General features: G+C 50.5%; 1 protein-coding gene across 7 annotated transcripts; it reads left to right on the forward strand.

Moving 5' to 3' along the window:
* Nucleotides 1–5,942: 5,942 nt before the first annotated feature.
* On the forward strand, nt 5,943–27,001 carry PRPF40B (pre-mRNA processing factor 40 homolog B). Of its 7 annotated transcripts, none has more exons than XM_023257019.2 (26): nt 5,943–6,105; nt 12,609–12,689; nt 13,462–13,605; nt 13,917–13,982; nt 14,662–14,689; nt 14,918–14,943; nt 15,082–15,192; nt 15,480–15,600; nt 15,683–15,707; nt 15,926–16,108; nt 16,344–16,473; nt 16,556–16,620; nt 17,136–17,300; nt 17,402–17,510; nt 17,888–18,038; nt 18,672–18,805; nt 19,473–19,587; nt 19,736–19,827; nt 24,245–24,361; nt 24,590–24,727; nt 24,936–25,022; nt 25,290–25,376; nt 25,594–25,771; nt 26,034–26,095; nt 26,209–26,352; nt 26,453–27,001. In XM_023257019.2, exons 1-26 carry the CDS (start codon nt 6,103–6,105, stop codon nt 26,543–26,545), a joined length of 2,655 nt encoding a protein of 884 aa, XP_023112787.1. In that variant the 5' UTR covers nt 5,943–6,102; the 3' UTR covers nt 26,546–27,001. The 7 variants fall into 7 exon arrangements, with proteins under 7 accessions (XP_023112787.1, XP_023112788.1, XP_023112791.1 ...); XM_023257020.2 differs by having other exon boundaries at nt 15,480–15,552; nt 24,936–25,031; XM_023257018.2 differs by having other exon boundaries at nt 5,944–6,105; nt 24,936–25,031.
* Nucleotides 27,002–27,004: the final 3 nt, after the last annotated feature.

Raw genomic sequence — 27,004 nt, forward strand, 5'->3', positions numbered from 1 at the left:
TCATTCTCCCTCAAAAACAAACATAAAAAAAGAAATATTAGCAAAGGTAAAAAGGGAGGGACATTCCATAACGATAAAGGTGACAATTAATAAAGGGGGATATAATCCTAGATGTACATGCATCTAATGACAGAGTTTCAAAATATATGAAGCAAAAAAATAGAAGTGAAAGGAGAAATGGACAAATCTACAATTATAGTTAGAGATTTCAACATTTCTCTTGTAGGATCTGGTAGAAGTAGAAAACAATAAATAAAGATAGAGAGGTTTTGAAAAATGCTATCAACCAACTTGACTAAACTGACATTTATAGAACACACCATCCAAATGCATATGGAACAATAATCTGGGCCTTAAAACAAGTATCAATAAATTTATAAAAGTTAGAATCATACAAAATATATTTTCTGACCACAATGGGATTAAACTATAAATCAGTAATTGAGAAAATTCCCAAATGTTTGTAAATTAAACAACATGAGTAAAAAAGAAATCACAAGGAAAATTATGAAATATTGTGAACTGAGTGAAAACGACATGACAAAATTTGGTAAATCAAAATCAAAATTTGTGAGATGCTGCTAAAGCAGTGCTTAGAGGGAGAAACTAGAAAAGGAAGAAAAGAGAAACCCAAAATAAGTGGAACGAAATAATAAGGATAAGAGTAGAAATCAATAAAATGGAAAACAAACAAACAAAAACGGAGAAAAATCAATGCAACCAAAACTTGGCTCTTTGAAATATTAATAAAACAGATAAAACGCTAACCAGATTGTACCAGGAAAAAGAAAAGGACACCAGTTACCAATAACAGGAATAAGAGAGGGGACATCACTACAGACTCTACGTGGGAATAATGAGTATTATGAAAGAACTTCATGGAAAGGAAGTTGGTAAGTTGAATGAAATGGACAAATCCTTGTAAGATGTAACCTATCAAAGTTCATAAAAGAATAAAAAACCTGAAAAACCCTGTATCTACCAAAGAAATTGGATTTGTAATTAAAGACCTTTCCCTTGCAGAAAAATCCAGCCCCGGATGGCTTAATTTTTGCCAAGGGGAAAAAAATACAATTTTATAAAACTGCTTCCAGAAAACTGAACAGTAGGGAACACTTCTCAAATCATTTTTTTTTTAGTTTATTTATTTATCAAGAGGGAGAGTGAGAGCATGCACACTCATTGGGAAGGGGCAGAGAGAAAGGGAAAGAGAGAAAATCCCAAGCAGGCTCCTTGCTGTCAGTGCAGAGACCGAGGCAGGGCTCGAACCCACGAACCGTGAGATCATGACCTGAGCTGAAATCTAGAGTTGAATATTTAACCCACTGAGCCACCCAGGAGCCCTTCAAATCATTTTTTGAGGTTAGCATTATATTGCTACCAAAACCAGACAAAAATGTTACAAGAAAAATATCCAATATACACCACACACATGGACATAAGAGAAAATAAAATGGAAGCCACTGACTAGAAAAAAAATTATTTGCAAAACATATATTTGATAAAAGACTTGTACCCAGGATATATAAAAAAATCACTACAACTCAATAATTACAAGAAGAAGAACACGCCAGTTTTTAAAACAGGTAGAAGATTTAAGTAGACATGTCACTAGCTAAGATGTACAATGGTGTTACAAATATGAGAAGATTCTCAATATCATCAGTTGTTAGGGAAATGCAAGTTAAAACTGGAACCAGATGTAAAATCTGAGAAGGATGAGCCAGATAATAAAAAGTATGACGATACCAGGTGTTGAGGAGGATGTTGAGAAAATGAAACCCTTGTATATTGCTGGTGAAAAATGAAAAATGGTACAGCCTCTTTGGAAAACAGTTTGGCAGTTATTTAAAAAGTTAAATACACATTACCATACAATCCACCAATCCCACTCCTAAGTATTTTCCCAAGAGAAGTAAAACCATATGTCCACAAAGACCTATACACAAATATTCATAAGCAGCTCTATTTGTTAAAGCATAAACCTGCAAACAACCTAAATGGCTACCAACTTGTGAAAGGACAAATTGTAGTCTGCCTATGCAGCGAAATATACTAGTTCACATTGAAAAGGAATGAATTACTGATAGAGGGAACCACATGGATGATCACAGAAGCACTGTATTAAGTGAAAAGAGGCAGACACAAACTACTACAAACTGTGATTGCATTTATACGAAATTCTAGAAAGACAAAACTATAGTGACAAATACCAGATCAGGAGAGGCCAGGAGCCAGACAAGGGGGAAGAGATTGACTGCAAAGGGGCACAAAGAAAGTTTCTGAGTGAAGGAAATGTTTTATGTTGGGATTATGGTGGTGGTTACGTGACTGTGTACGTGTGTGAAAATTTACTGTATTGTACACTTCAAATTGGTGAGTTTTGTTATATGTAAATTATACCTCATAAAGCTGATTTTTTAAAATGTCATGTTTTCTAATGCCCAAGACTGTGGAAGGACTGTAGGCAGACAGTAGTAAAAAGGGCTAGAAGTTAGTTAGGAGGGAACTGGAGGGTGTGAGGAAATAAATCTTCCTCTTCTCTCAGATGACGAGTCTTCCCTACTTTCATTCCCACTAGGATGCCCCCTCTTCCAAGTTCCTCTCCCGTGCAGCTCTGTAGCCAGCAGCAACACCTTCACCATAGTTTAAGAGCCACACTTAGGTGGTCACTAGTCCAGGAAAGATGTTTGCAAACTTTTTTTATTTTAAAAAGCAGCCAACTGGGGCACCTGGGTGGCTCAGTCTGTTAAGCGTCTGACTCTTGGTTTCAGCTCAGGTCATGATCTGGCAGCTCATGAGTTGGAGCCCTGCATTGGGCTCTGTGCTGACAGTGTGGAGCCTGCTTGAGATTCTCTCTCACCCCTCTCTCTTTGACCCTACCCCACTTGCTCTCTCAAAATAAATAAACTTCAAAAAAAAAATTTTTTTTAAATCAACCTCCTTTTCCAAGCAAAGCCTTTTGTAGAACCTCACTGTCTAAAACAGATAAAAGCAAATCTTACTAGAGTACATCTATAGATTCAATTTCATGATATCTCAGTGCTATAAAATCATTCAAGTTCAACAAGGCTGTTTTGATGAACTCCAAAATTTAATACGTAGGACATTTGAGTGTATATATTTTTAAACTGTTTTAAGAACAGATAAAATATATTTAAAGTTTAAAGACAAGGCCAAGAAGATGACAGAGGAGATGCCAGGTTGCCCACTGTGTAGCAAGGGTTGATGATAAACACTCAGATTGGAGTAGGTCAGAAGACTCTGCAGAGATATCTTCAAGAAGATGAAGCTGATAGAATTTCTGCTGTGTTTACATAGTCTGAGAAGAGATTTAGGCAACTAGGTGAGGATTTGGGGGCAGAGTTTGTGATAAATACATAGAAAACATAAATAAATGAGTGGTGCCTGGGTGGCCCAGGCAGTTGAGCAACTGACTCTTGATTTCAGCTCAGGTCATGATCTCATAGTTGTGGGATCAAGCCCCACATTGGTCTCCACCCTGAGTGTGGAGTCTGCTGGGGATTCTCCCTCTCTCTCTCTCTCTCTCCCCCTCTCCCCTGCTCACATGTTCTCTCTCTCTCTCTCAAAAAAAAAAAAGAAAGAAAAGAAAACATAAACAAATGAAAAAAAAAAACAAGATAATTATTAATCCCAGGAAAAATCAAAAGTTGTTCAAGAGAGGAAGAGTAATCAAAGTGTTTTACATGACTCAACTCTAAGTAGCATATGAAGTCAGTATGGTGAAAACTGAACTAACAAAAATTATTGAATTAACTTTGACAGATGGGAGAGGAGAATGAGGTATCAGTGGGCAGGGGAGGAGATCTGAAGGGAAAAAAGTTAAATCCTCCAATCTGCCTCTATTATTTGCGGGAGCTGGGACAAGAGTACAAATGGGAAAATTACTCAAATATTTTAATGTTACATATTAAGCTAACAAACTGTTAAATAAAATACCTTCTAGGGGGCACCTGGGTGGCTCAGTCAGTTAAACGTTCAACTTTGGCTCAGGTCATGATCTCACGGTTTCTGGGTTCGAGCCCTGCATCAGGCTCTGTGCTGACAGCTCAGAGCCTAGAGCCTGCTTCAGATTCTGTGTCTCCCTCTCTCTGCGCCACCCCCACCCCCCAGCTCGTGCTCACGCTCTCTCTCTCCCAAAAAGTAAATAAACATTAAAACAATTTTTTTTAAATGCCTAACTTTACCAATGTACTTTCATAAGGACCTGGAAAGACATGTTCTAAATTAGAATTTTTGGAATTCTCAGTTCTAGTCTAAAAAACAGCAGCCCCCAGCCCCTAGCTCTTGCCTCACTCTTTTCCTCTGCCCTTGCCTCTGTCCTACATTGAGAGCCTCGCACGGGATCCCGTGGAGACCTCAGCTTGTGCTCATGCCTCTCTTGCTTCTTGCTCAAGTAACTGACCCTTGGCTACCCTTCAGGACTAGGGATGCCTACATCATCAGCAAGGAAGTAAGCTGGGCAGGGAAATCCAGGGTTCCAGATATTCAGAATATGGCCTATAAGGGGGTAAGTGGGCTTTGGCTAGGCAAGTCCCCTTGGACTCCTCACCCTGGGAGGGATGCAGCTGAAGGAGGGCCAGGGTAATGAAGGTAATGCCAAAAGAAACAGCTTAAAAGAGCTAAAAATGGCTGCCTCCGGGCAGGGAGAGATGATGGACGCAGGGCTCTGCGGTTTTTATGAACAAATCTCATACAATTATTTGATCCTTTAAAATAGATGCCTACGTATTCTAAGAAATACCTAATTTTAAAAAAAGAAAAAAAAATTAAAAAAATGTGATTGATAAGTTCATGGAAACTCTGACCACTTCTGCTATGCACAGAGGTCTTAGTAATAAAGTTTGAAAACCACAGGACTAGGCCCCCAATGAAGATCCTCTCTACAATGCCCCCCCCCCCCCCCCCCCGCCATGAATCCTTCTTCCTTTCCTCCTATTTGTCTCCTTTAATTTAGGAATTCTGCTTCCTGTTGGTAGTGTATTCTACCTCTCCCCGGTAGACTCTAAGCCCCTTGCAAGCAGGGACCCGGCTCAGAGTTTTGAATCACCAGCACCTAGCACAGCACCAAGTACAGAGCACAGGCTCAGCAAAGTGTTGACAAATAAAGGAAAATGGAAGCATCTCTATCTAGGCTTTGGAGAGAAGGTGCATCTCCCTTTCGGGCAGGAGCTCTGTCAGTTAGTAGCCCTGAGACTTTCTGCATATTCACTAAATAGCTTTGGGTTGTAACTCCCTTATCCGCGTGGGCAACACAGTATTTAGCTCACATCTGTAACGCCTATAAATGATTGCCCCCCTCTCCTTTCATCGCTCGGTGGGAACCAAATCTTTAAAAGTTCAGGCTCACGTGAGAAGCACGTACGAGGGCAGGAATTTCAGCGGATCTGTGCTTTTTTTTTTTTAAACTGCCATTTGCCCAGTGCCCAGAACAGTTCCTGGCACATGACAGATGCTCAACAAATACCCAACGAATGAATTTAAAAGTGCTAAACACAAGTACTCAACGAATAAAAAAAACTTTTTTGTGAGGTGCAAAGATACCCCTACAGTCAGAATGAATACGTCGGTCCAGCCCCCCGGTCCTGGGAGCGAGCGCACGGGATCCAGCCGCTCCGAGCGCCCGTGCGGGACGGACGCGCCAGCCGAACGGCTAACGCCGGGAAGCGACGCGCCCAGGTCTGGAGGCGGCCGGGCGGGAAGGGCAAGAAGGCAGGAGAGTTGCCGGCGCGCGCGGAGCTGGCCCGGGACGCGCGCTCTGGCCTCCGGAGCAGCCGAACTTGGGCAGCTGGAGCCGCCAGTCAGAGCCCGGAGCAGGCGCGCCCCGCGCCCCGCCCCCCGTGGGCGGCCCCCGGACCTGGCGGCGCGGGGGCGGGGCCAGGCTCTCCGCGCCGGGGGCGGGGCCGGGCCGGGCGCTCCGGGCCGGTGCAGGGCCGGCTGGTCCGCGGGCGCGACCGGAGCCCCGGCCACCAAGGGGTGCGACCCCCCATTGGCCCCGCCTTCCCGGCTGCGGCCCGACCAATCAGAGCGGCTTTTACTGGCGGGTGGGCCGAGCCGGCCCAGCTGCTCGGAGGCTCTGGCATGGTAACGTCCCCGCGCGGGGGTGGAGGGGCCCGGGGCGGTCCCACAGCGCCCCCGGCGGCTCGGGCCAGGGCCGGGGGGGCGGGGAGGCCGCCGGGGGTACCCGGGACCCCGGGGGAGGGCGAGGGGCATGAGGGGTTAGGAAAGGGAGCCCGGGAGGGGGAGGGGAGTAGGGATTTGGGGGAGAAGGGGCGGGGAGGCCATGATGGAGGATGGCGGGGTGAGGGGAGAGGGGGGTTGAGTGAAACGTGAGTTGCGGTACTGGGTGAGGAGGGGGAAGGGAAGAAGTGAAGGGTGGGTTTCTGGAGAAAGGTCGGAGAGGGGGTGGGAATGTGGGAACCGAGGAATAAGGGGAAAGCTGGGGCCACACTTTCCCCTCCTGGGATATTTGGCGTGCAACACGCCCCTCCCCAGACCCAGTGCTTGTTTCCTCTGGAGGTCAGGATACCCCGTAAGACCGCTTGGAGACCCCCCTCTCTTTCGTTTCCCCCTCATTGTCTCCTGAGGTGAGGAGGGGGCATTGTCTCCTGAGGAAAGAGAGGCTTCCGCCCCCATCCAGTGCTGGATAGTCCAAGAAACGAGAAAGCAGAGGACCCTTGGTCCCAACCCTGACTCTGCCATCAACAAACTGTGTAACAACTCTGTGTGACCTTGGGCAAGTCACTACCTTTCTCTGGGCCTCAGATTTCCCATCGGTTTTTAAAAAAGCAACAAGGAAAATGCATGAGAATGCTACCCCAGATCTTTTCCAGCTTCAAATTGGGGTGGTTCTTGAGGAAAGAGTTCAGGAGAACGGGTTCTAGGATGTGGGGAAGCAAGGGAAAGAAGGCTGAAGATGGAGGCGAGGCCTTCAGCTGGGGCTGCAGAAAATCCCCTGGGATGTGGGGGGATGGTAGGCACAAAGCGTGCAGGGCTGGAGCAGGCTAGGCAGCGCCTCTGGAATCCTATTGGAGAGACGGAAGAACTCTGGAAGTCACAGAGGAGGTTGAGACCTAACCCAAGAAAATGAAGACCAGAATGAGGTCTTCATCCTGAGGGGATGGCAGATCAGAGTGAAGCAGTGGAAGGTGTTTTCTAGTGAGACAGCCAGTCTCTTTGGGGAGTAGGAAATGCTAAGGCTGGTATAGAGGAGTGGGGACTAGGATGGTCTTGAAAACAGGGAGGGGCCCGTGCTGTTTGGGGCAGCTGAGGCAGGTAGACTGCGGGGTAGTCGGCTGGTCTCAGCCTCCATGGCATTTTTCTTTTTGATGATAGCTACTCTTTCTGAGAGGTGTGCCTTCCGGCTTTCGTTTTCCAACACAAATCCCGTTAGGGAGTGAGTGAGTCAGACCAGGCCAACCTTCAGGATTGTGTGTGAACTGGGGTGAAAAGAAAACAGGAGAATCCGTTTGTAAGAAATAGCTGTGGCACCACCATCCTTGCTGGGAGGCAGCTCGGTGGAGTAGTTGAAAGCACAGGCTTTGGGGTCAGACTGCTTGGATTCCAAACCTGCCTCTGCCACTTAATCTCTTAGAACCTCGGTCAAGTTACTTAATCTCTCTGAACCTCAGTTTCTTTATTTATAAAATGGGGATAATAATAACCTCTTAGATGGTTGCAAGGATTAAATGAGTATTTGGCATGGTATCTGGCTCGTAATAAGCACTCAATAAATATTAGTTGTTAGATGATATTAATCCCTCTTTCCATGCTCTTCCTTCTGTCTCTCCATTCTTGCTCTTTTCTCTTTTTATTCTTTCTTCTGAATCTTTAGTTCTGAGATGCCCCTTAGATGTGAAGTCTGAGAATTGATTGCACCTTGAGGTGGGGGGGGGGGGGGTGGTGATTCCACTGGCCCAGGTGAACATATGATGATCAGATGATCAATTGTCTCTTCATCATATCTCTCCAGCCCACAAATCTGTTTTTGTTCCAGGAAGACACAGGATCTCGATCTCTTTTAGCCCCATTTCCTATATCCGTCTCTCACATGAGTTACTTCAGAGTCTCACCCCAAAGTGTAATAAGACCCAAAGTTGTACAGGCACTGAGTGAGATAGGGGCAGGGGTGTTTCAGGAAAGAAAGTGTACACATCGCACAGGGGAAGCTGAAGAAAGGGAGGGCTTTGGAATTTCCATGGTAATTTATGTTCATTCCATTGCTCTGCCCTCTGCGGGAACTGTCCAAAACAGTCCAGCATCTGGATCCCGGCCAGGGGTCTCCATTCCAAGTTAAAGATGGTCAGTGCTCGCTTCGGCAGCACATATACCAAGTTAAAGATGGTCATATACAGTTCATTTTTCTATTATTTAGATTTTCCCATGCTAGTATTTGATTCCAGTTCCCTTTCCCCAGCCATACAGACAGCCTCTGCCAACCTCTGTCCCTCTCATCACAGGCTGCCTTGACCCAGGGAATTTATACAAATGTACCTGAGCATATGCACACACATGCACACATTTGCCTGTTTAGGATATTCCAGTATGCAAAAATCTAATAAGGTGAAGGATGAGCCTGCATTTGATCACAGTACTTTGTATGCAGGGCCCTGACTAGACACTCAAGAGGAGGCTTAAAAGGAGAAAACATAATCCCTGAATATAGAGAAATCTCCTGAGTAGGGAGATGGGCAGTCCCGTGGGAAACACCCAGCAAACGTCCACAGAGTAGCAGGTCATTGGTGCCAAGTAGTGCAGCATTTATCCTGAGGGGACGCAAGTAGGTAGGAGTGTGTATATGTGTGGAGGATAATCATAAAGGTAATCTGAAGGGGGTGAAGATTGGATCATCTTGAACAGAGACCGTGGAATAAGAGGAACACATGGCGTAACCTAACAATTGCTGTGCAAAGAGGAGGGCAGCCATGGAGTCAGGCTGAACCAAGAGGAGTGGAAGAGCGTTGTTGAAAGGCTTTGAATGTTAGGTAGGATTCTGTGGGGTGAGCAATAGGGAGTCATCACTGGTCCTCAAGGAAACGTTGGATCCTTGCTGATTTAACCACAGGGGGAGTGGGGAATATGCTAGAGTGAAAAAAACAGACCTGTTTCCTGTGGCAAGGGCTGTGCCCGGAAGATAGGACTGGAGGGCAGGTTGGATCCAGTCCTGGCTCTGTCCCTGACAGGCGGGGTATGGGACTGATAATTCCCCCTTAGTTTTCTCATCTGAGAAAGGAGACTACCTTGGGTGGTTGCCAGAATACCCTCCAGATCTGCCATTCTGTGTTCCTGAGTAACTACCATGCCTTACCAGTGGCTGTGTTTTGTGGGACCTGCCAAGACCATTCAGTCATTAAGTCAACAAACATAAACACCTACTTGTGTGCCAGTCAGGGACAGTGAGGAAAATACACTGGGGATAGGATATCAGAGTGAGCAAAAACAGGCAAAGTCCCTGCCGCTTAAAGTTTAAGGTCTAATGGAGGCAGCAGATAATTTCATTGATTCTGAGACTCACGTTTTAACATTTCTTGTCAAAATACATCTTTTTTATTAATTTTTTTTGAGAGACTACGTGTGTGCCTGCGTGTGGGAGGGGCAAAGAGAGAGGGAGAGGGAAGGAGAGAGAGTCTTAACCTTAAGCGGGCTCCACACCCAGTGCCGAATCCAACATGGGGCTTGATCTCCTGCCATGAGATCATGACCTGAGCCAAAATCAAGAGTCGGACCCTTAACTGACTGAGGCACCCAGGCACCCCACAGATAACATCTTAAAATCGATGAAGTATCATAATTTAAGTGTCAGCATTTGGATTTTATTAGTGCCACCTAAAATAATCCTACAATCAGCATTGTGCAAAAAAACTAAAATTCCAGTGGGTAATTGCTAAAGGGGGAGGGTACGTGGTACACGAACATGTAAAAGAGGGCTCTGACTAGCCTGGTCCACTGGGTTGGGAGGGAGCCTTTCCTGAGGAGGCGGTGATTGACAGATGTGAGACCTGTAGGCTAGGTGTATGGGGTTGGCAGGAAGTTGTGCCTGGCAAAGATGCATGCCTGACATGGGAGAACTGAGAGGAGGTGAGGGTGGCCAGATGGAGCACAAACCCAGGAGCTCAGCGTGGATGAGGCTGGCACAGCAAACCTCCCACAGCCTTCCAGGCCTTGGGTAGGGGTTTTGGTCTCCACCCTGAGAACAGTGAGAGCCGTCAAAGAATTTTAAGCAGGGAGTAACGCGGTCTGAGGTGCATTTTGATGAGCTTGTTATGGCTGCTGATTGGAGCGGATGTGAGGAGACTACTACAGGAGGTTGGATGAAAAAAAGGGGTGGTAGGGTGGAGGAGGAAATGGAGAGAAGTGGATGGATTCAAGAAATGTGTATGAGGCACAATTAGCAGGACTCCATGACATAGTGACAAGGAAGAGGGAGGTGTGGAGAATGACTCACTGGTTTCTATCTTAGACAACTGTATGGTTGGTGGTGCCAATCTCAGATGGGCAGCTCGAGCCTAGGAGGGCCCAAAGATGGTTATGCGGCATCTGGGAGGTCAGACCTCCCAGGGCCAGTGTGGCACAGAGAAATGGATTTCCTCCCATATTGATTAGTTTCTGATTTTTCATGCTAAGGACAGTCGCGAGCAGGAGCAGGTCTGAATACAGGGCCAGAGTAGGTGAACACTGAAAGAGGTGATTCAAGTTGGAATAGTTTGGCTTATGCCCTTCTCTCCTTAGGACAAGATGAGCGGAAAAAGGAAGGACAGATATTGCTAGAGGTAGAGATTAAAAAACATCTTTAAATGCTGAGCCTTCTTGGCATAGGGGTCATTGGGTAAGTAGGGAAATTGGGCAGCAGTGAGGTGTCTCCTCTTCAGCCAGCTACTACCTTTCCATAGAACTCCTTCCTCCCTGACACCTTCTAACCTTCAAGCAAAAAGGAGGAAGGGCAGGGCTGTTGGCTGCATCTCCAAGCCTCAGTTCACTTGAAAAAAAAAAAAAAAATATATATATATATATATTTGAATAGGGGGTATAATCACATGGTTCCAAAGGGTATACATACAGTGAGAAATTTCCCTTCCCACTTCTGTCCCCCTTCTACTGATTTCTTGTATGTCATCTTTTCTCTCCAGTTTTCATACCAATGATCCAACTTTGCTGTACTTTGCTTTTTTTTCCCCACTTATTAACGTATTTAGAGATTGCTCCTATCAAGACAATGAGCATCTTCATTTTTTATGACTATATAGTATTCCACTGTATGTTTGCGTATAATTTCATAGGTACCTAGTGATGGATATTTGGGCTGATTCCAGTCTGTTTTTACGAATAATATGGAATGGAAACACATACGTAATTTTGGCCATGTGGGGCTATATTTATAGAATGAATTTTCAGAATTAGGGGTGTTTGTTCCTTCATTTGTTCTTTCTTACATTCATTCAATATTTATTGAGTACCCATTATGTGCCAGACACTATCAGGTACCAGGAGTCCAGCTTTCAACAAGTCAGACATGATCCCTGTTCTCATGGAATGTTATTATACTTTAGTAAGGGGATAATAATAATAATTACAAAACTGTTATACGCACCAAGAAACTTAGAAGGGAATCAGAATAAATTGGAAGGGATCTGCTTTAAATAGTCAGGAAGTCTTTTTAGAGCAAGTGATATTTAAGCCAACCACTGAAGGATGGGATGTGGCAGCCGGTAGGTGTAGGACAGGGAGACCTAGGCTGTTCGGAGTATCAGCCACAGGAGATGGGTTTGGGATCTATAGGGGAGGGGGAGTAGAGCTAAAGAGGAGGGGGTGATTGGGAGTGGGAGGTCTCAGAGTGAGCGAGTGACTAAAGATGAGGCCAGTTGTGGGAGGCTGGCAGTGAAGAGAGGAGGCTAGTGCTTATGAAGGCATAGTGACTGTTCACAGGGCTTTGGGTTTGAATCTAACTGGGTGAATTCAGGTAGGGAAATGGGAAAAGAGGTCACTTCCTCCCGGGATACTTTGGGAATGAGAGGCCTCTGCTGAAGGTTTGAGGGAGGCTCAGCCTTTGCCCACAGACGGGAGAATGGATGAAAAGCCTTGGGAAGAGCTAGTCTGTGCCTGCGGTACAGCTGCCTCCATCTTTTCTGTGGCTTTGGCAAAATAAAGATGACTTTTTTTAAAAGTTTTTTTTTTTAACGTTTATTTATTTTTGAGAGACAGAGCATGAGCAGGGGAGGGGCAGAGAGAGAGGGAGACACAGAATCTGAAGCAGGCTCCAGGCTCTGAGCTGTCAGCACAGAGTCTGATGCGGGGCTTGAACTCACGAGCTGTGAGATCATGACCTGAGCTGAAGTCGGATGCTTAACTGACTGAGCCACCCAGGCGCCCCTAAAGATGACTATTGAAGGGGCATGGCCCGCTGGCTCTTGGCTGGTGGAAGAGAGTAGACATAGCCAGGGCTCAGAGCTGGGCATGGGCAGGAAACTGGGCCAGGAGACCCTTTCTCTGAACTTTGTGCTCCTTTTTCATCCTCACCGCTCTGCTTCCCTTCTGCAAAAGCCCATCTCTTTGCCCATCCTGGGTCCTATGACTTTTCTCTCCCTCAACAGTCGGTTCCCGATTCTGGTCCCCGGCCCCCAGCAGCGCCTGCCCCCTTCCCACCGGGGCCCCCCATGATGCCACCACCCTTCGTAAGTTTCATGTCTTTCCCTGGGCTTGGCTTTTCCAGCCTGCAACCCCCAGCTCCCCAGTCCCTAGCGCTGCTGCCTCGCCAGCACGGTTTTGTGTAATGCCCCCTCTGCTGCCCTTGGTAAAGGGGTGGTGTTGCTTGGGCATTGGGGTGGGATGAGCTGCTGTTAAGCATCCAGTCCATAAAGCTGACAGCTCCCCCTTTGTCTTTTTGTCCTTGGGATGCAGTGGGGCTGGGGTAGGAGAAGTGGAAGGGAAAAGACCCTGTTAGTGTGAGGGCGTGGCAGGGCTGCCTTTCTCTTTCACTACTCCTTATCTCTGTTCTTTCAATACGCCACAGAAGGCAGACTGAAATAGCGGCTGGTGGACACAGAGTTGGAGAAAAAGGGATGGGAGGCAGGGGACCGGGGGATTTGGGTACCTGGAGTCCTGCCTTGTGGCCCTTACTCTGAGAGGCCTCTTTGGGGAGAATTGGCGAGGAGGTGGAGCCTTCCAGCCACGGTCTGGCGGCAGTTACACTTCCCTTTTCCCTCTCCCTTCCCTACCTCTGAAGAAGTTGTATGCTTGCTTGTTAGACCCAGAAGACCCTCTCCCCCTCCCCCCCAGTTATCAGTCTTTCTCAGTGGTGAGGAGCAGGCAGTTTCATGCTTTGTGCTTCTCAAACTAAAGCCTTGAAATTGCCTCAGAGCTGGGGTGGAGGGTCAAGTCGATATTCCCTGATAGGTCAAGGCAGTGCCTTCTCTGCTCAGTATCCATTCCTTTCCTCATTTTCAGATGCCCCCTCCAGGAATCCCCCCACCCTTTCCTCCGATGGGACTACCTCCCATGAGTCAGAGACCGCCAGCCATCCCCCCAATGCCACCTGGCATCATGCCCCCAATGCTTCCACCAATGGGGGCGCCACCACCACTCACACAGGTAATCAATCCTCTCTCCTCACCAGTGCCTCAGAAAACCTGTGAGCCTAGCTGGGGGTAGGGGTTAGAGTGGGCATCTGGACTTCAGAAAGTAAGGGGAGAAGAGAGGGAGCTTTGGCTAGGCCCATGAGGATTTGTCTGCTGAATGACTGGAGAACACTCTTCGGCTAGGCCGAGAGCCCAGAAGCCGGGGATTGTCTGAGGGAGTGCCCATGTGAAGGTCATGGCCCCACATGGGATCTCTCAGGAGCCTGCCTAGCCTGTGCCTGCCCTCACCTTGGTAGCTGGTTTTTGTCTTCTTTGTATCCCTAGATACCAGGAATGGTACCTCCCATGATGCCAGGAATGCTGATGCCAGCGGTGCCTGTCACCGCAGCGGTAAGCACTGGGGACCAGCAGGAAGCAGGCTCTGCACTGCAGCCCTGTGGGTCTGATTTGAAGTACAGGGATATGGCCTCCATTCTTTCCCTCTTCTCATCGGATCCACCCTGGTCCTGGCAGCACTCCCCACACTCAAGTCCTCCTCTCCAGCCATGTACTCTGCTCTTCTAGTTTCTCGCTCATCCCCAGCGGCATGTACATTCTCTCTTGTTACTTCTCGCCGTGCCCAGCTTCCTTAAGGAACACATTCATGGCTGACACTACTGTCGCAGAGCTAGCACTGTGGACACTCGAATACAGTCCCCTCTTCACATCTTCTTTGTCTCTGAAGGAAGAAACGGCACGTGGGGATCTCACCGTACCTTCTTGTGCCATTGCTCAATATAGTAGAGTCTGGGTAGGATGTGGCATTTGGCATCCACTATGGAAGAGGGGTCTCAGAGGTTGACTCAACAAAATACTGTCACCTGAGGAAGACAACAGAGCTGCTATGCAGTTCCCCTTAGGGTCCTAGAGCCACGGCCCCAGAGGGTGGGGGATGCCTATTAGGGAGCAGAGGTCCCTGGGAGCAGGACACATGGATCCTGGCCTGGCCTGCTTCTTCATCCCCCATGGCCTGGGTCCTGGGGGCCACCGGGCTTGGCCCCAACCCTTCCCCCTCCTCTTTCTTCGGCAGACGGCTCCGGGTGCGGACACAGCCAGCTGTGAGTCTTCTGGGGGTCTGCTCACCCCAGGCTCGGAGGTTGGGGGGTACAGGGGAGAGGGGAACATGGACTAGAGCCCACCCTGGATCATGCCTGTTGGGATGCCAGGGGGCCTGGGATGTTGATGGGACCAGGGGATATTTACTGGGGTTGGAGTAAGGGAGGAATAGGTGGGATAAGATGGGGATTGGAGCAAGGACTTAATGTTTCCTTTGGCTTCTTTTCTAGCTGCTGTGGCTGGGACAGGCCCTCCGGTGAGTTCTTCCGGCTCAGGGGTCTCTGGGTTGAAAGGCTGAAAGTTGGGGGGCTGATGGTTAAATCTTTGGGGTGAGGAGGAGAAGCTTTGGGAAAGGAGCCTTGACCACCATTCTGTGCCCCCCCCCCCTCCCCAGAGGGCCCTGTGGAGTGAGCATGTGGCCCCTGATGGGCGCATCTACTACTACAATGCTGACGACAAGCAGTCCGTGTGGGAGAAGCCCAGCGTGCTCAAGTCCAAGGCAGAGGTCCTGAGCGGGGCTTTCTGGCCCTTCCTTTCAGCTGCCCTGACCCCTCCAAGTTCTTGGCTTCCCCTGAGTCTTTAACCATACACATGGTTCCTCTGATCCCAAGATCCCTAACCACCCCCCAACCTCCCTAGGATCTCAGGAAATCTACCTTCCCCCATGTTGCGCGAGGCCAGGTGGTAACTAAAAACTCCTACGTCCTCTATTCACTGGATCCCCTTAGCTCCCCCAATTGTGGCTAGAGGGCATGCCCAGTCCACTGATGTCCTCTGCCCATCCTCTTGCAGTTGCTGCTGTCTCAGTGTCCCTGGAAAGAGTACAAGTCAGACACGGGCAAACCTTACTACTATAACAACCAGAGTAAGGAGTCTCGCTGGACCCGGCCCAAGGACCTGGATGACCTGGAGGGTGAGGAGGGGGTGGGCCTGGGCTGTGGTTCTGGGGGGTGGCACTTGCCACCCTGTGACCACGTTATCTTTTCCCATTGCAGCTCTAGTCAAACAAGAGGCTGCAGGGTGAGTGACTTGCGCACCTATCCGTCCAAATTTGGGGGCCACCCGAGGGGTGGGAGTGAACCCTCTCTCCACGGTCCCTGCTCCGTGGAAGAGCCAGCTGTCAGTCTCCTTGTGGAGTGGTCTGCTCTGGCCCCAGTCCTTCGCAGGATAGAGACCAGCTGGTCCGACTCCCTGTCTCTGCTCTACTTGTGGACACTGCCCTTCTGGCTCATCTGTAGGAAGCAGCAGCCGCAACCACCTCAGCCCCAGCCTGAGCCCCCACCTGTGCCGCCCGGCCCCACCCCTATGCCTCTGGGCCTTCTAGAGCCTGAGCCAGGTGGCAGTGAAGATTGCGATATGTCAGAGGCTGCCCAGCCTGTGGAGCAAGGGTTTCTGCAGCAGCCGGAGGAGGGCCCCAGCAGGTGAGGGCTGCCCCCTGAGACATTCCAGATACTGGCCTCGAGCTCCCAACCTAGTTCAACCCTTGAATTCTGCCAGGCCTCTTGGGAAGGGTGTGAAGATCTGGGCTTGGCCTCTGAAGGGCAGAAAAGGGCTGCTCTGGGGAGCCAGGAGAGGGTGGTATGCTGCTGATCGCATAGGGCACTGAAACTGTGGGGACTGGGAGATGGCTGTGGCTGAGTCCCCTTTGCCCCCCAGTGCTGCTGGACAGCATCAGCCACCGCAGCAGGAGGAAGAGGAATCAAAGCCAGAACCAGAGAGGTCTGGCCTCAGTTGGAGCAACCGGGAGAAAGCAAAGCAGGCCTTCAAGGAGCTGCTGAGGGACAAGGTGCGGGGGTGGGGCTCCCAGGGTAGGCCTGGAGGGGGCTGGAGGTGGGCAGGCCCCGTGACCCCTGCCTGCTCCATTCTAGGCTGTCCCCTCCAACGCCTCGTGGGAACAGGCCATGAAGATGGTGGTCACCGACCCCCGTTACAGGTAGGCCTGGGCGGAGGGAGCCAGGCCCTCCAGACCATGTTTGTGAGAGCAGCTGGGCTAGGGCCTCCCTGAGAAGCCCAGCTCAATACTCAGGCCCCAAGGGGGCCTGAGTCAGGAGAGCGATAGAAGGGCAAGGGTGTAGGGAAAAGAAGCTGGAGGGCCTCCTGGAGGAGGAGGGGAAAGGTATCTGATATGAGATATTCAATAAATGCTTGTTGAATTGAATTGATTGGAACTGAATTAATTGGGGTGAGGGGGCTGGAAAGGGTGGAGGCCTGACTGCACCTTGAGCAAAAGGGCCCAGTGTTAGCGGTGTCTTGGAGCCCCGTCTTCCCCTGACTGCCTCCCACCCCTCCCCTCATCCCAGAGACCCATTTTGCCTCCTTGCAGCCTGCTGTGCCCATGCATGGACCCCTCACTCAGATCTGTCTGCCATGACCCTGCTTGGTGGCTGTGCAGGGTGGTTCAGGCTGACTCCCCTATCCCCATCCCGCTCCCACCCTCTTCCACCCCAGTGCCTTGCCCAAACTGAGTGAGAAAAAGCAGGCATTCAATGCCTACAAGGCGCAGCGGGAGAAGGAGGAGAAGGAAGAGGCCCGGCTAAGGGCCAAGGAGGCCAAGCAGACCTTGCAGCATTTCCTGGAGCAGCACGAACGCATGACCTCTACCACCCGCTACCGGTCAGGGGGCCTGGCTGGGGTGGGGCCTGGGAACCCTGAGAACATGCGGGCCCAGGGTCTCTGTTCCCTGCTTACCTACCCATGGGCCATATACTCCACAGGCGGGCAGAACAGACCTTTGGGGAGCTGGAGGTATGGGCTGTGGTCCCTGAGAGGGATCGAAAAGAGGTTTATGATGATGTCCTCTTCTTCCTGGCCAAGAAGGAGAAGGTAACAGTCACTGGCTGGATCCATTAGCCTGTCTCACTTTAGATTGTTCATGTCTTTGCATCCTTATGGAACCTGGCCATTCATTTCTCCACTGTCCCAGGGTCCCAGCTCCTTACTCAGAAGCTGGTATGGCACTTGCACATCTCCCTGTTTCTGGTCTGGGCCTATAGCCTGGGTACGGGAGGGCAAGAAAGCATCTATGAGGGGTTGGTCTGTAACCTGTGCCCCTTCCCCTTTCTGGGAGCATGAAAGTCTGGAGTCTGGCCCTCCTAGGTTCCCTAGCTATCTGCCTTCCCTGAATGCTCCTCTGTCCAGGCCCACTTGAGTAGCTCCGACCTATCCTACCTTACCCTGACCCTGACACTGTGGCTCCCCAGGAACAGGCCAAGCAGCTCCGGCGCCGCAACATCCAGGCCCTGAAGAGCATCCTGGATGGGATGAGTAGTGTCAACTTCCAAACCACATGGTCCCAGGCCCAGCAGTACCTCATGGATAACCCCAGCTTTGCTCAGGACCACCAGCTGCAGAGTAAGCCCGGGTCTCCGTTCCTGCCTGTCCCTTCCCCTTTCCTCACAGACCTGGGACCCCACTCTCCAGACTGGAGATGGAGAATGCTGGGTCACTCCCTCCTCCCCTCTGGTGTCCACTGTTGACCTAGACATTGTATGTCCTTGGAGGAAGAGCTCTAGGATAAATGTCAGAAGACCAGGAGATGATTTTTATAACTCATGTGAATATGGTCTTAAATTGTCAGGGCACTGTGGGCCTTAACTGGTCACGTGTGTTACAGTGAGCTGTTGTTGGCCTGTAATCACTGGTAATATCAGAAATTTATCTTCTGAACTTGCATCAGAGTCTGACTGATTCCCAGTTCTAGAAAACCTCAGATCCTGAGATTACTGGTTTCATATGATTACTTCCAGTAACTGAATTCACAGAGCTGAATACATGCTAATTTTTTTCTTCTACATGAATGAACCCTCCCCCAGAACCACCATTCCAGCAGCTCTCCCACATAGCCCTCTGGCCCTCTTGCCCACCACCCTGGGTGACCCTGGCATCTACCAAGGCAGCATCCTTGAACACTGGGGGTGCTGGGGTCTGTGAGGGTGTCCCACTAGTGCGGTACAGGCTGAGCCTCCCCCCCCCCCCCGCACTTAGACATGGACAAGGAAGATGCACTGATCTGCTTTGAGGAGCACATCCGAGCTTTGGAGAGGGAGGAGGAGGAGGAGCGGGAGCGGGCCCGCCTTCGGGAGCGGCGTCAGCAACGCAAGAACCGGGAGGCCTTCCAGGTATCTTTGTTGCCCACTAGATTGGAACTCTGCTCTGCTCTGCTCTGGACCATAACCTCTTTGCCCATGCCCTGCCTCCTCTCAGCTAGGCCCACTGTTTCATCTGTGTCTCGTCCTGTCCCAGCTCCATGAGGCCTCTCTGTGCCTGCAGTTCTGCTCCTGCTGTGTCCCCTCAACTCGGCCTTGCTCCTCTAGGGAGACTAGATGTATGCACCACCCAGAAACTGCCAGCAGAGAGCACCCTAAAGGCATAGCTTGGCAGCTCAGCCAAGTTCATTTCCTTTTGGTAGGGAGCCAGATAGGCATAGCTAGCTTGTCCCCCAGCTTGGAGGTGGTGGTGGTGGTGGCGGGTTACTGAGATGTATCACTTTGGGAAGCTGAAAGCAAAAACTACAGGAAGAACATGCTCCAGACAAGTTTCTGTTTCTCTGCCTTCTAGCCCAGCTTCTGCTCAAGTTTTAGTTCATTGCTGTCTGTATTTACATTCTCTGCATTTGCATTGCTGTCTGCCTCTCCATCTGTATCTCCTCATCTCTGCCTCCTTTGCCTGCATTTCCTCAATCTGGATTGTTCCTACCTCTCCCTACCATCTCCTCTCTTCCTCGTGTCTTTGGCTCTGCCTCTCTCCCTGTCTCACTCTCCCTGTAACTGGCCTCTCTCTGCTCAGACCTTCCTGGATGAGCTGCATGAGACAGGGCAGCTGCACTCCATGTCCACCTGGATGGAGCTGTACCCAGCGGTCAGCACTGATGTCCGCTTTGCCAACATGCTGGGCCAGCCGGGTAAGGCAGCCAGGCTCCCCCTTCTCTAGCCTGGCTTCCTGCCCTGCCAGCCTGTCTGCACCCCCACTCCCTCGTCCTGTCCTCGACCCCACCCCCAGGCCTTGGGAAGCTGCCGCCCGCCAGGCCCCCCTCCCTCCCTCCCCCGCAGGCTCCACCCCTCTGGACTTGTTCAAGTTCTATGTGGAGGAGTTGAAGGCACGATTCCATGATGAGAAGAAGATCATTAAGGACATTCTTAAGGTGAGGGAGGCCTGGGGTTGTGGGTGGATGCAAGCTGGGTGTAGGGCACACTCTCTGGACAGGACTTCCTGATAAGTCCTGTTTTGTAGGAGCATTGCAGCTCAGTTCAGCAGATAACTACTATGATCCCTTACTGTGCGTTGGGGACGCAGAAATAAGTAAGGTACAATTTCTATCTAGAAGGAGCTCATGGCCTTCCTATCTCATAGAAGATAGACATGACACCTATTACACAGAGGGGCAAGCGCTATTACAGAGACAGGAACCCAAAGAATTGACATTTGAACTATACCTTTAAGAACAAGTAGGTGGAGAAGGATGGAGGTCCTGGGCATAGGATATTACAGGAGCAGAGGCAAGGGAGTGGAGAGGCCCCGGCACGTTAGGCCGTGGCACAGCTGATCATAAACTGGTAGCTCACAGATGTGTTCCTTCTGGCCTGTACAGTATTTTAGAAAACTTTCAAATTTGTTGCTAATATTTTAAAACTGGGAGGTTGCACATAAAAATCTGAGTCTTCAGTTCTTTTAAAAATATGGATTATTGGGGCACCTGGGGGTCTCAGTTAAGCACCCGACTCTTGATTTCGGCCGAGGTCACGATCCTAGGGTTGTGGGATTGAGCCCTGCATCGGCTGTGCACTGAGTGTGGAGCCTGCTTAAGATTCTCTCTCCCTCTGCCCCTCGGCCCCCAGCTCACGCGCTCTCTCTCAAAAAACCAAAATGTGGATTATCTGGCAGCACTGGCTGGTTTTGCAAGGCATTCAGTGGACCCAGGCTGAGACGCCATGCATGTCATCCTTATCGTCGTCACTCCTTATCACCTCCCTGGCGTGGCAGCGAGTTCAGCTGCCATTTACTGCTGTGCATGCACATTGCTTGTCTGACACTGGAGAGAGGGTTCTCAATGTCTGTGTCCATCAAAGGTAGAGAAGTGATAGAGACACTATAAGAGAGCCTTTTGTTTCAGAAGGAGAAAATCTAAGGAAAGTATATTTCTTTGTGGAAGTCAAGAACATGCAAATGCACTGGGGAGGCAGTATGCCCGGCAGTTAGGAGCAGCACCGTGGAGGCAGACTACTTGGGGCACAAGTCTAGCTTAACTGACACTTGTTAGTTGTGTGACCTGCAGCAGGCTCTTTAACCTTCCTCAGCCTCAGTTTCCTCATCTAAAAAATGGGGGAGTTTTCCACCAACATACACCTAATTACCGAGGGGAATAACTTGGTACCTGGGGTGAAAAGGGTCTGAGACCAAAGCTAGGAATGTCCCACTGCACACACATTTCTTTGAAATCTGGTGTTTTGCTTTACAGATTCAGGTGTTGCATCTTAATGCCACATTATTTCTCTCTTTAATATAAACTTAATGTTTTAAAGTTACTTACCATTAGGTAAGACATACCATATGGTCTTGTGGCTTCCTCTGTTTCTCTGGAACCACACACCCCAGTTTGGAAGTAGAGCCCTATGTATAAAATGCCTTGAATGCTAAAATAAGAAAGTTGGATTTTTATCTTATAAGTTACAGGGAGCCAGGGTCAGATGATGTCCCGGAAGAGCCACTGGGTGAGTGTAGAGTAGTACCTCTCAGACTCAGTGCTTGTGTCCTTAGGGATTGATGGTGATAAGACAGTATTTGAAGCTTTGGGACACTGAAAGTCCTAGTGGCAAGTGGTTTAAACACATCTTGAGCTCGAGCCATCCTCTTCTGACTCACCCCAGCCTTCTCTCCCCTGCTGTTGGAGCCCTTTGGTAGAAAGGTTAGAGCAGCATGGGACTCTGGAGGCGGGGTTAGAGGTGCAGGAGGTGGCAGGGAGACCAGTCCGGAGGTAATCTAGGTGGGAGACAAGCTAGAGCTCCACAGGGAAAACAGATGAGGGAGAGCTGTAGTGCTCCAGCTGTGTTTCTGAGACCCCCTGAGTTTCCTTGGGGGCACCTTGGGACAGGGAAGGGGAGCTGAGTCAGGGGAGGGACTTTATGCTCCTTCTACTCTTTCTAAGTACAGCAGCTTCTCTTTTATATATTGAGGTTCTACGTAAGATTTTTGTTGAAAAACATGTTTCTGCTGTTGAAAAAAAAGGAAGTTTAAAATCAGTAGGTTAAAGTCACTCAGAAGTCGGATGGACAGAGAGAGGCTGGAGAAAATAGAAATTCCATTTGGGGAATTAGTCTCAAAAGTAACCTGGGGCAGGGAGGAATAAAGCAAATACCGTATTTTAAATAGGATTATCATGTAAAGTATAAATATTTAATCTCGGGAGAGCTAAATTTTATTGGATGCTTACATTTTAGCCACGGAGTGGCTGGTCTTTGCTGACAGGCCTGTAGGAATCCGGTCCTCGCTGAGTCCTGTCTGGCCACATCTCCTGAGAAAGAAGCTGCTTTAGATAGTTCCCCTTTCTGTTGCCCCTTTTTGAGCTCCTGCCTATGGAAGGCTGAGGAGCCCAGGAGTCTCTATGGCCATCCACCAGCCCTGCAGACTGGGAGGGCACCTCTCACCCAATAGGATAATGCAAAGAGCCTTGGACTTGGAACAGCTGGAAGCCAGAAGATCTGGGCCTGGGACATCCATGGGAGTAGGGGTGGGGAGGGGGGGTAGCTCATAGGAAATGAACCCTCTTGGGATCTGCTTAATTTGAAGTTTCTATAAAATATCCAGTCAATTACGGGTCTGAAATCAGGAGGGAGGTAGGGGTTGAGATTGCTAGAGATGGTGTAGATTGAAAAGACTAAATGCTCTTCTCAGGGGAACACCACATGCAAGAGAGGCACTAAAAGAGGTCAGAGACAGGAAGACAGTGTTGAAGTGAGCAGCAGAGGTGCAAGGACTGATCAGTCAAATGAGGACTGAGAAGGGGCCCTTGGAATTGGCTATGAGGAGGACATGAGCACATTTAGGAAAGTAGTGTCTGTGAAGAGGGTAGAGTAGTAGGTACGGCACAGACCTTAGGGTCAGGTGACTCCTGCCTGTTTACTGGTTGAGATCTCTGCAAGTTATAGAATGTCTGAGCCTCAGTTTCTTCATCAGCAAAATAGAGATAATTTCTGTGCACAGTTGTGAGAAGTGGTAGTATTTGTAAGTGTCTTGCTTATAGTAGGCCCAATAAATGTGTATTCATTTCCTTTCGTGCTGCGTTTAAAGATTTTGAGTCAAAGGGAAAGAAGCAGAGGTCGTTAGCTTGAGGAAGGGGAGAACAGGGTGGACAGGATGTTCCCGGTTAAGCAAGGTATGAGCTTGATGGAAGGAGCCAGTGGAGAGGTGAGATCGGAGCTTTCATTTCCCTGAGAGAGAGACTGGTGTGTTTAAGAAGGGCTGGAGCATGGGTTGAGGAAGTGCCCTCGGAATAAACAAGAGCATGCTCTCTATACTGTACACCTGAAAACGAATACAACACTGCATGTGAACTAACTGGAATTCAAATAAGAACTTAGAGAAAAGAAAAGCGTGCTGTGCATGGACACGAAAGCCAGAGCAAGTGAGTGCGGTGTGGAAGGAAGGGGAGGGAACTGGGCTGGTGCCCCAGCCGACTCCAACTCCAGTGGCTCTGCTTTTCACCAGGTTGACATGGGCCAAGTGAGATAACTTTCCTAAGCTTCTGCTTTATTGAGGTGTTGGGAGGCAGAGATGTGATGCCCTGAGCCTGGCCCAGGGTGCTTCAAGAAGGGAAGGTATTTTTAGTAGTGTTCTGGAGATGCACACCCGATGGCCTCTCTTTCCCCCGTGGACTGAGGGGTCTGTGTGGGTGTGGTGCTTTAATCTGTGGGCTTTGGTGTCAGAAGGACTTGGGGTGGAGTTCTCTGTCAGCCACATACTAGCTGTGAGACCATGGACAAGCGCTCTAGTTTCTCTAAACCTTGGTTTCTCCTTCCACATAAAATTAGGAGGCCAGGACCTATGCTTAAATTTCAATACTGAGGATTAAAAGTGATAACGTATGCGAAGTGAATGGTACCTGGCACATAGTAAGCACTCCAGAACTGAGCCAGAGGATGGGGCCAGCAGGTGTTGACTGAGAGTGCAAGGAAGTTACTGAGCGGCCGGAGGGCCCCCCTGGGGCCTGGCCTTAGGCCCAAGGAACAAAGAATTAATTGTGAGAAACCCAGGCATCAGTCAGCAGACATGGCACACACACACCCTGTTCCCCCTCCCCGTGTGACCCAACGCCCCCCCCTCCCCCCGCCCCTGTCCAGCTCCCTGGGACATCCAAACCAAGGGTAGGCATGGGAGGCTTAATCATCAGATGGTGAGGACTTGGACAGCTTGGTTTCAGAAGTGCATCTGAGTCCTGCGGGTCTCTTCTGGAGGCTGGGGGACTTCTAGAGCATTCTGTAGTCTGACCCTCTGCCAGCCCTGGAGGCCAGCTTCAGGCTTCAGGCCCGTGCTGGCCCCTGCTTCATGTGCCACTGTGCCCACAGGACCGGGGCTTCTGCGTGGAGGTGAACACAGCCTTTGAGGACTTCGCCCACGTCATAAGCTTTGACAAGAGGGCTGCTGCGCTGGACGCAGGCAACATCAAGCTGACCTTCAATAGTGTGAGGGGCCGGGCAGGGCGGGGCTGTAGCCAGGGCTCCATTCTCAAACTCATCCCTTTGTCTCGTTCCATTCCTTCTCATTCACTGCCCCCGTGTGACCGTACCCCCTGTTCAGGGGATGGCTACAGGAGCTCAGACCCCAGCTTCCCTCGACCTATGGTGTGCTTGAGTGGGGCCTGGGCACCCACCCTCCTGGGTGACCCAGTTCTACGTCCTTTCTGCCCTCAGCTGCTGGAGAAAGCAGAGGCACGGGAGAGAGAGCGGGAGAAGGAGGAGGCGCGAAGGATGCGGCGCAGGGAAGCTGCCTTCCGAAGCATGCTGAGGCAGGCCGTGCCTGCTCTGGAGCTGGGCACTGCCTGGGAAGAGGTCAGGGCCGTAGCCTGGCACCAAACACCACCCCCTCAGTCCTGAGGGCAGCGGTGCTTCTCCACCACTGGGGGCCCACCCCAGTCATGGCACAGCTCGCGGCCAGCTTCGGCTCCCTTCCTTCCTCTGCCCCAGCCCTCCCCTGTGCTCATGGCGGTGTCCGTGCCGTGCCGGGGCTGGTCTGATCAGCAGTGCTCTCCCGTTCAAGGTCCGTGAGCGCTTTGTGTGCGACTCAGCCTTTGAGCAGATCACCCTGGAGTCGGAGCGGATCCGGCTCTTCCGGGAGTTCCTGCAGGTACTGGAGGTGAGGCAGAGCTTCTGGCCCCCTGCCCCTGTCCAAGGCTTATTATGAACACCCGGTCCAGCTCAACAGAGACTCCAGTGGCCTCCTCCTTCCCCTGGGGCTTTCCTTTCCCTGAACAACCAGGGGAGGTCTGACAGTGTCCTGGAGAAGCCTGAGGCCCTAGCCTGAGAGGAGGAGGCAAAATCAGATTTTAGGGTGCAGGGTCCTTCCTGGGGCTAACCCTGGTGCCGCCTTCACCGCTCCTTCTGCCTCTACCAGACTGAATGCCAGCACCTCCACACCAAAGGCCGAAAACATGGCAGAAAGGGCAAGAAGCACCATCGAAAGCGTTCCCATTCGCCATCAGTGAGTTGGGGGGCCGAAGGGATGTGGAGGGAGGCTGGACTGTCTTAGGGAAATAGGAACCACGTTTCTTGTTTTTTCCCTACATCACCTCCCCCTCGAGTGAGATTTGAAAATTCCTTTGGCCCTGGATCCGCCTCTGTGTCCCCAGTTCCTAGACTTGAGGGCTTCTGGAGGCCAGAGAACCTGTGCCCTGACATGTATCTGCTGATCTGCCCAGGGTTCTGAGTCGGAAGAGGAGGAGTTGCCCCCGCCGTCTCTCCGACCCCCCAAACGGAGAAGGCGGAACCCCTCGGAGTCAGGCTCTGAGCCCTCTTCCTCACTTGATTCGGTTGAAAGTGGGGGTGCTGCCCTTGGAGGACGGGGTTCCCCATCTTCTCGCCTTCTCCTTGGATCAGGTAAGCAGTTGAGAGCTGGAGAGTTGACTCAGATGAGAGAAGGCCTCTGGGGAGCCCAGCCAGTGCCCTGAGGTTGGAGGTGGAGTGGACCGAGTAGGAAGAATGTCCCATCCCTGCCCAGGCAGGAACTGGGAGAAGGAAGGAAAACTGGACTGAGAGACTTCCTCAGATAGCTCCCTGTCTAAAGAATGAGGTCTATGGCAGAGAAAGGGATGAGCCCTCCCTTCTCCTGTGAGACTTACTGGGCATTTTCTATCTCCAGATCATGGCCTTCGGAAAGCCAAGAAACCAAAAAAGAAAACTAAGAAGAGAAGACACAAGTCGGTGCGTAGAGAAGGGACTTCAACCCAGGGCCCTGCCATGTTGAGAGAGCTCTTCAGCCGCCTCCCGGGCTGTCCTTCACAGGAACTGAGCAGGCGGGCTCTGGGCTCTTACAGAACAGTCCTGAGAGCGAGACAGACCCTGAGGAGAAAGCTGGCAAGGAGAGTGATGAGAAAGAACCAGAACAGGACAAGGACAGGGAGCTCCGGCGGGCAGAACTCCCCAACCGCTCCCCAGGTTTTGGAATCAAGAAGGAGAAGGTGAGAGGCAGGCACCTGACCCCAACCCAGTCAGCACTCTCTCCAGACCTCCGTGGCCCTCGGGGGAGGCTGTGGGTGAGCTGTGCCTTTGCTCCACCAGACGGGCTGGGACACGTCGGAAAGTGAGCTGAGCGAGGGTGAGCTGGAAAGACGGCGGCGGACACTCCTGCAGCAGCTGGATGACCACCAGTGACCCGACGAGCTGCTCGGCCTCGGGTCTGTGTGAGGCTGTGGATCCTAGGTCACCCTCACCATCTGCACTAGACTCCTTTCTTAGTCTGGTCTGTGTCCACTCTTCCTCAAGTAACCCCACCCCCAACACACCATTGTTGGCACCTCCCGAGGTTGCTTGTGGTGTTTAAGGGTCCTCCACTTCCCGGGCAACTAGTGCAGTCCTTGCCCTCAGCCCCAGACCAGAGATTGGTATGCCGTGTGGGGTGGGTGGTGCCAGTAGAGAAATGTGAGAAGGGGCCTCTAGGGAAGAATGACAGGTTGGTGACAGGTGGGGTCCTTACCCTCTAGCACCAGTACCTGCTCCTGCCTGCCCGGGCCCTCGGGCTCTACCACTCCTTCCTTCAGCCCCGGGACCCAGTGTATGTGTGTTTTGTTTTGTTTTGTTTTTGTTTTTTAAATAATATTTATAACATGGCCA

The sequence above is a fragment of the Felis catus genome, chromosome B4, assembly GCF_018350175.1.
Source record: "Felis catus isolate Fca126 chromosome B4, F.catus_Fca126_mat1.0, whole genome shotgun sequence".
In the NCBI taxonomy this organism is placed as follows: Eukaryota; Metazoa; Chordata; class Mammalia; order Carnivora; family Felidae; genus Felis; species Felis catus.

Bases quoted from the DNA above. Each gene is read 5' to 3' on its own strand.
- PRPF40B (XM_023257018.2), top strand. The intron at 13,983-14,661 runs GTAAGCACTGGG...TTTCTTCGGCAG, and splicing joins CGGTGCCTGTCACCGCAGCG to ACGGCTCCGGGTGCGGACAC. The intron at 25,377-25,593 runs GTGAGTTGGGGG...TGATCTGCCCAG, and splicing joins AGCGTTCCCATTCGCCATCA to GGTTCTGAGTCGGAAGAGGA.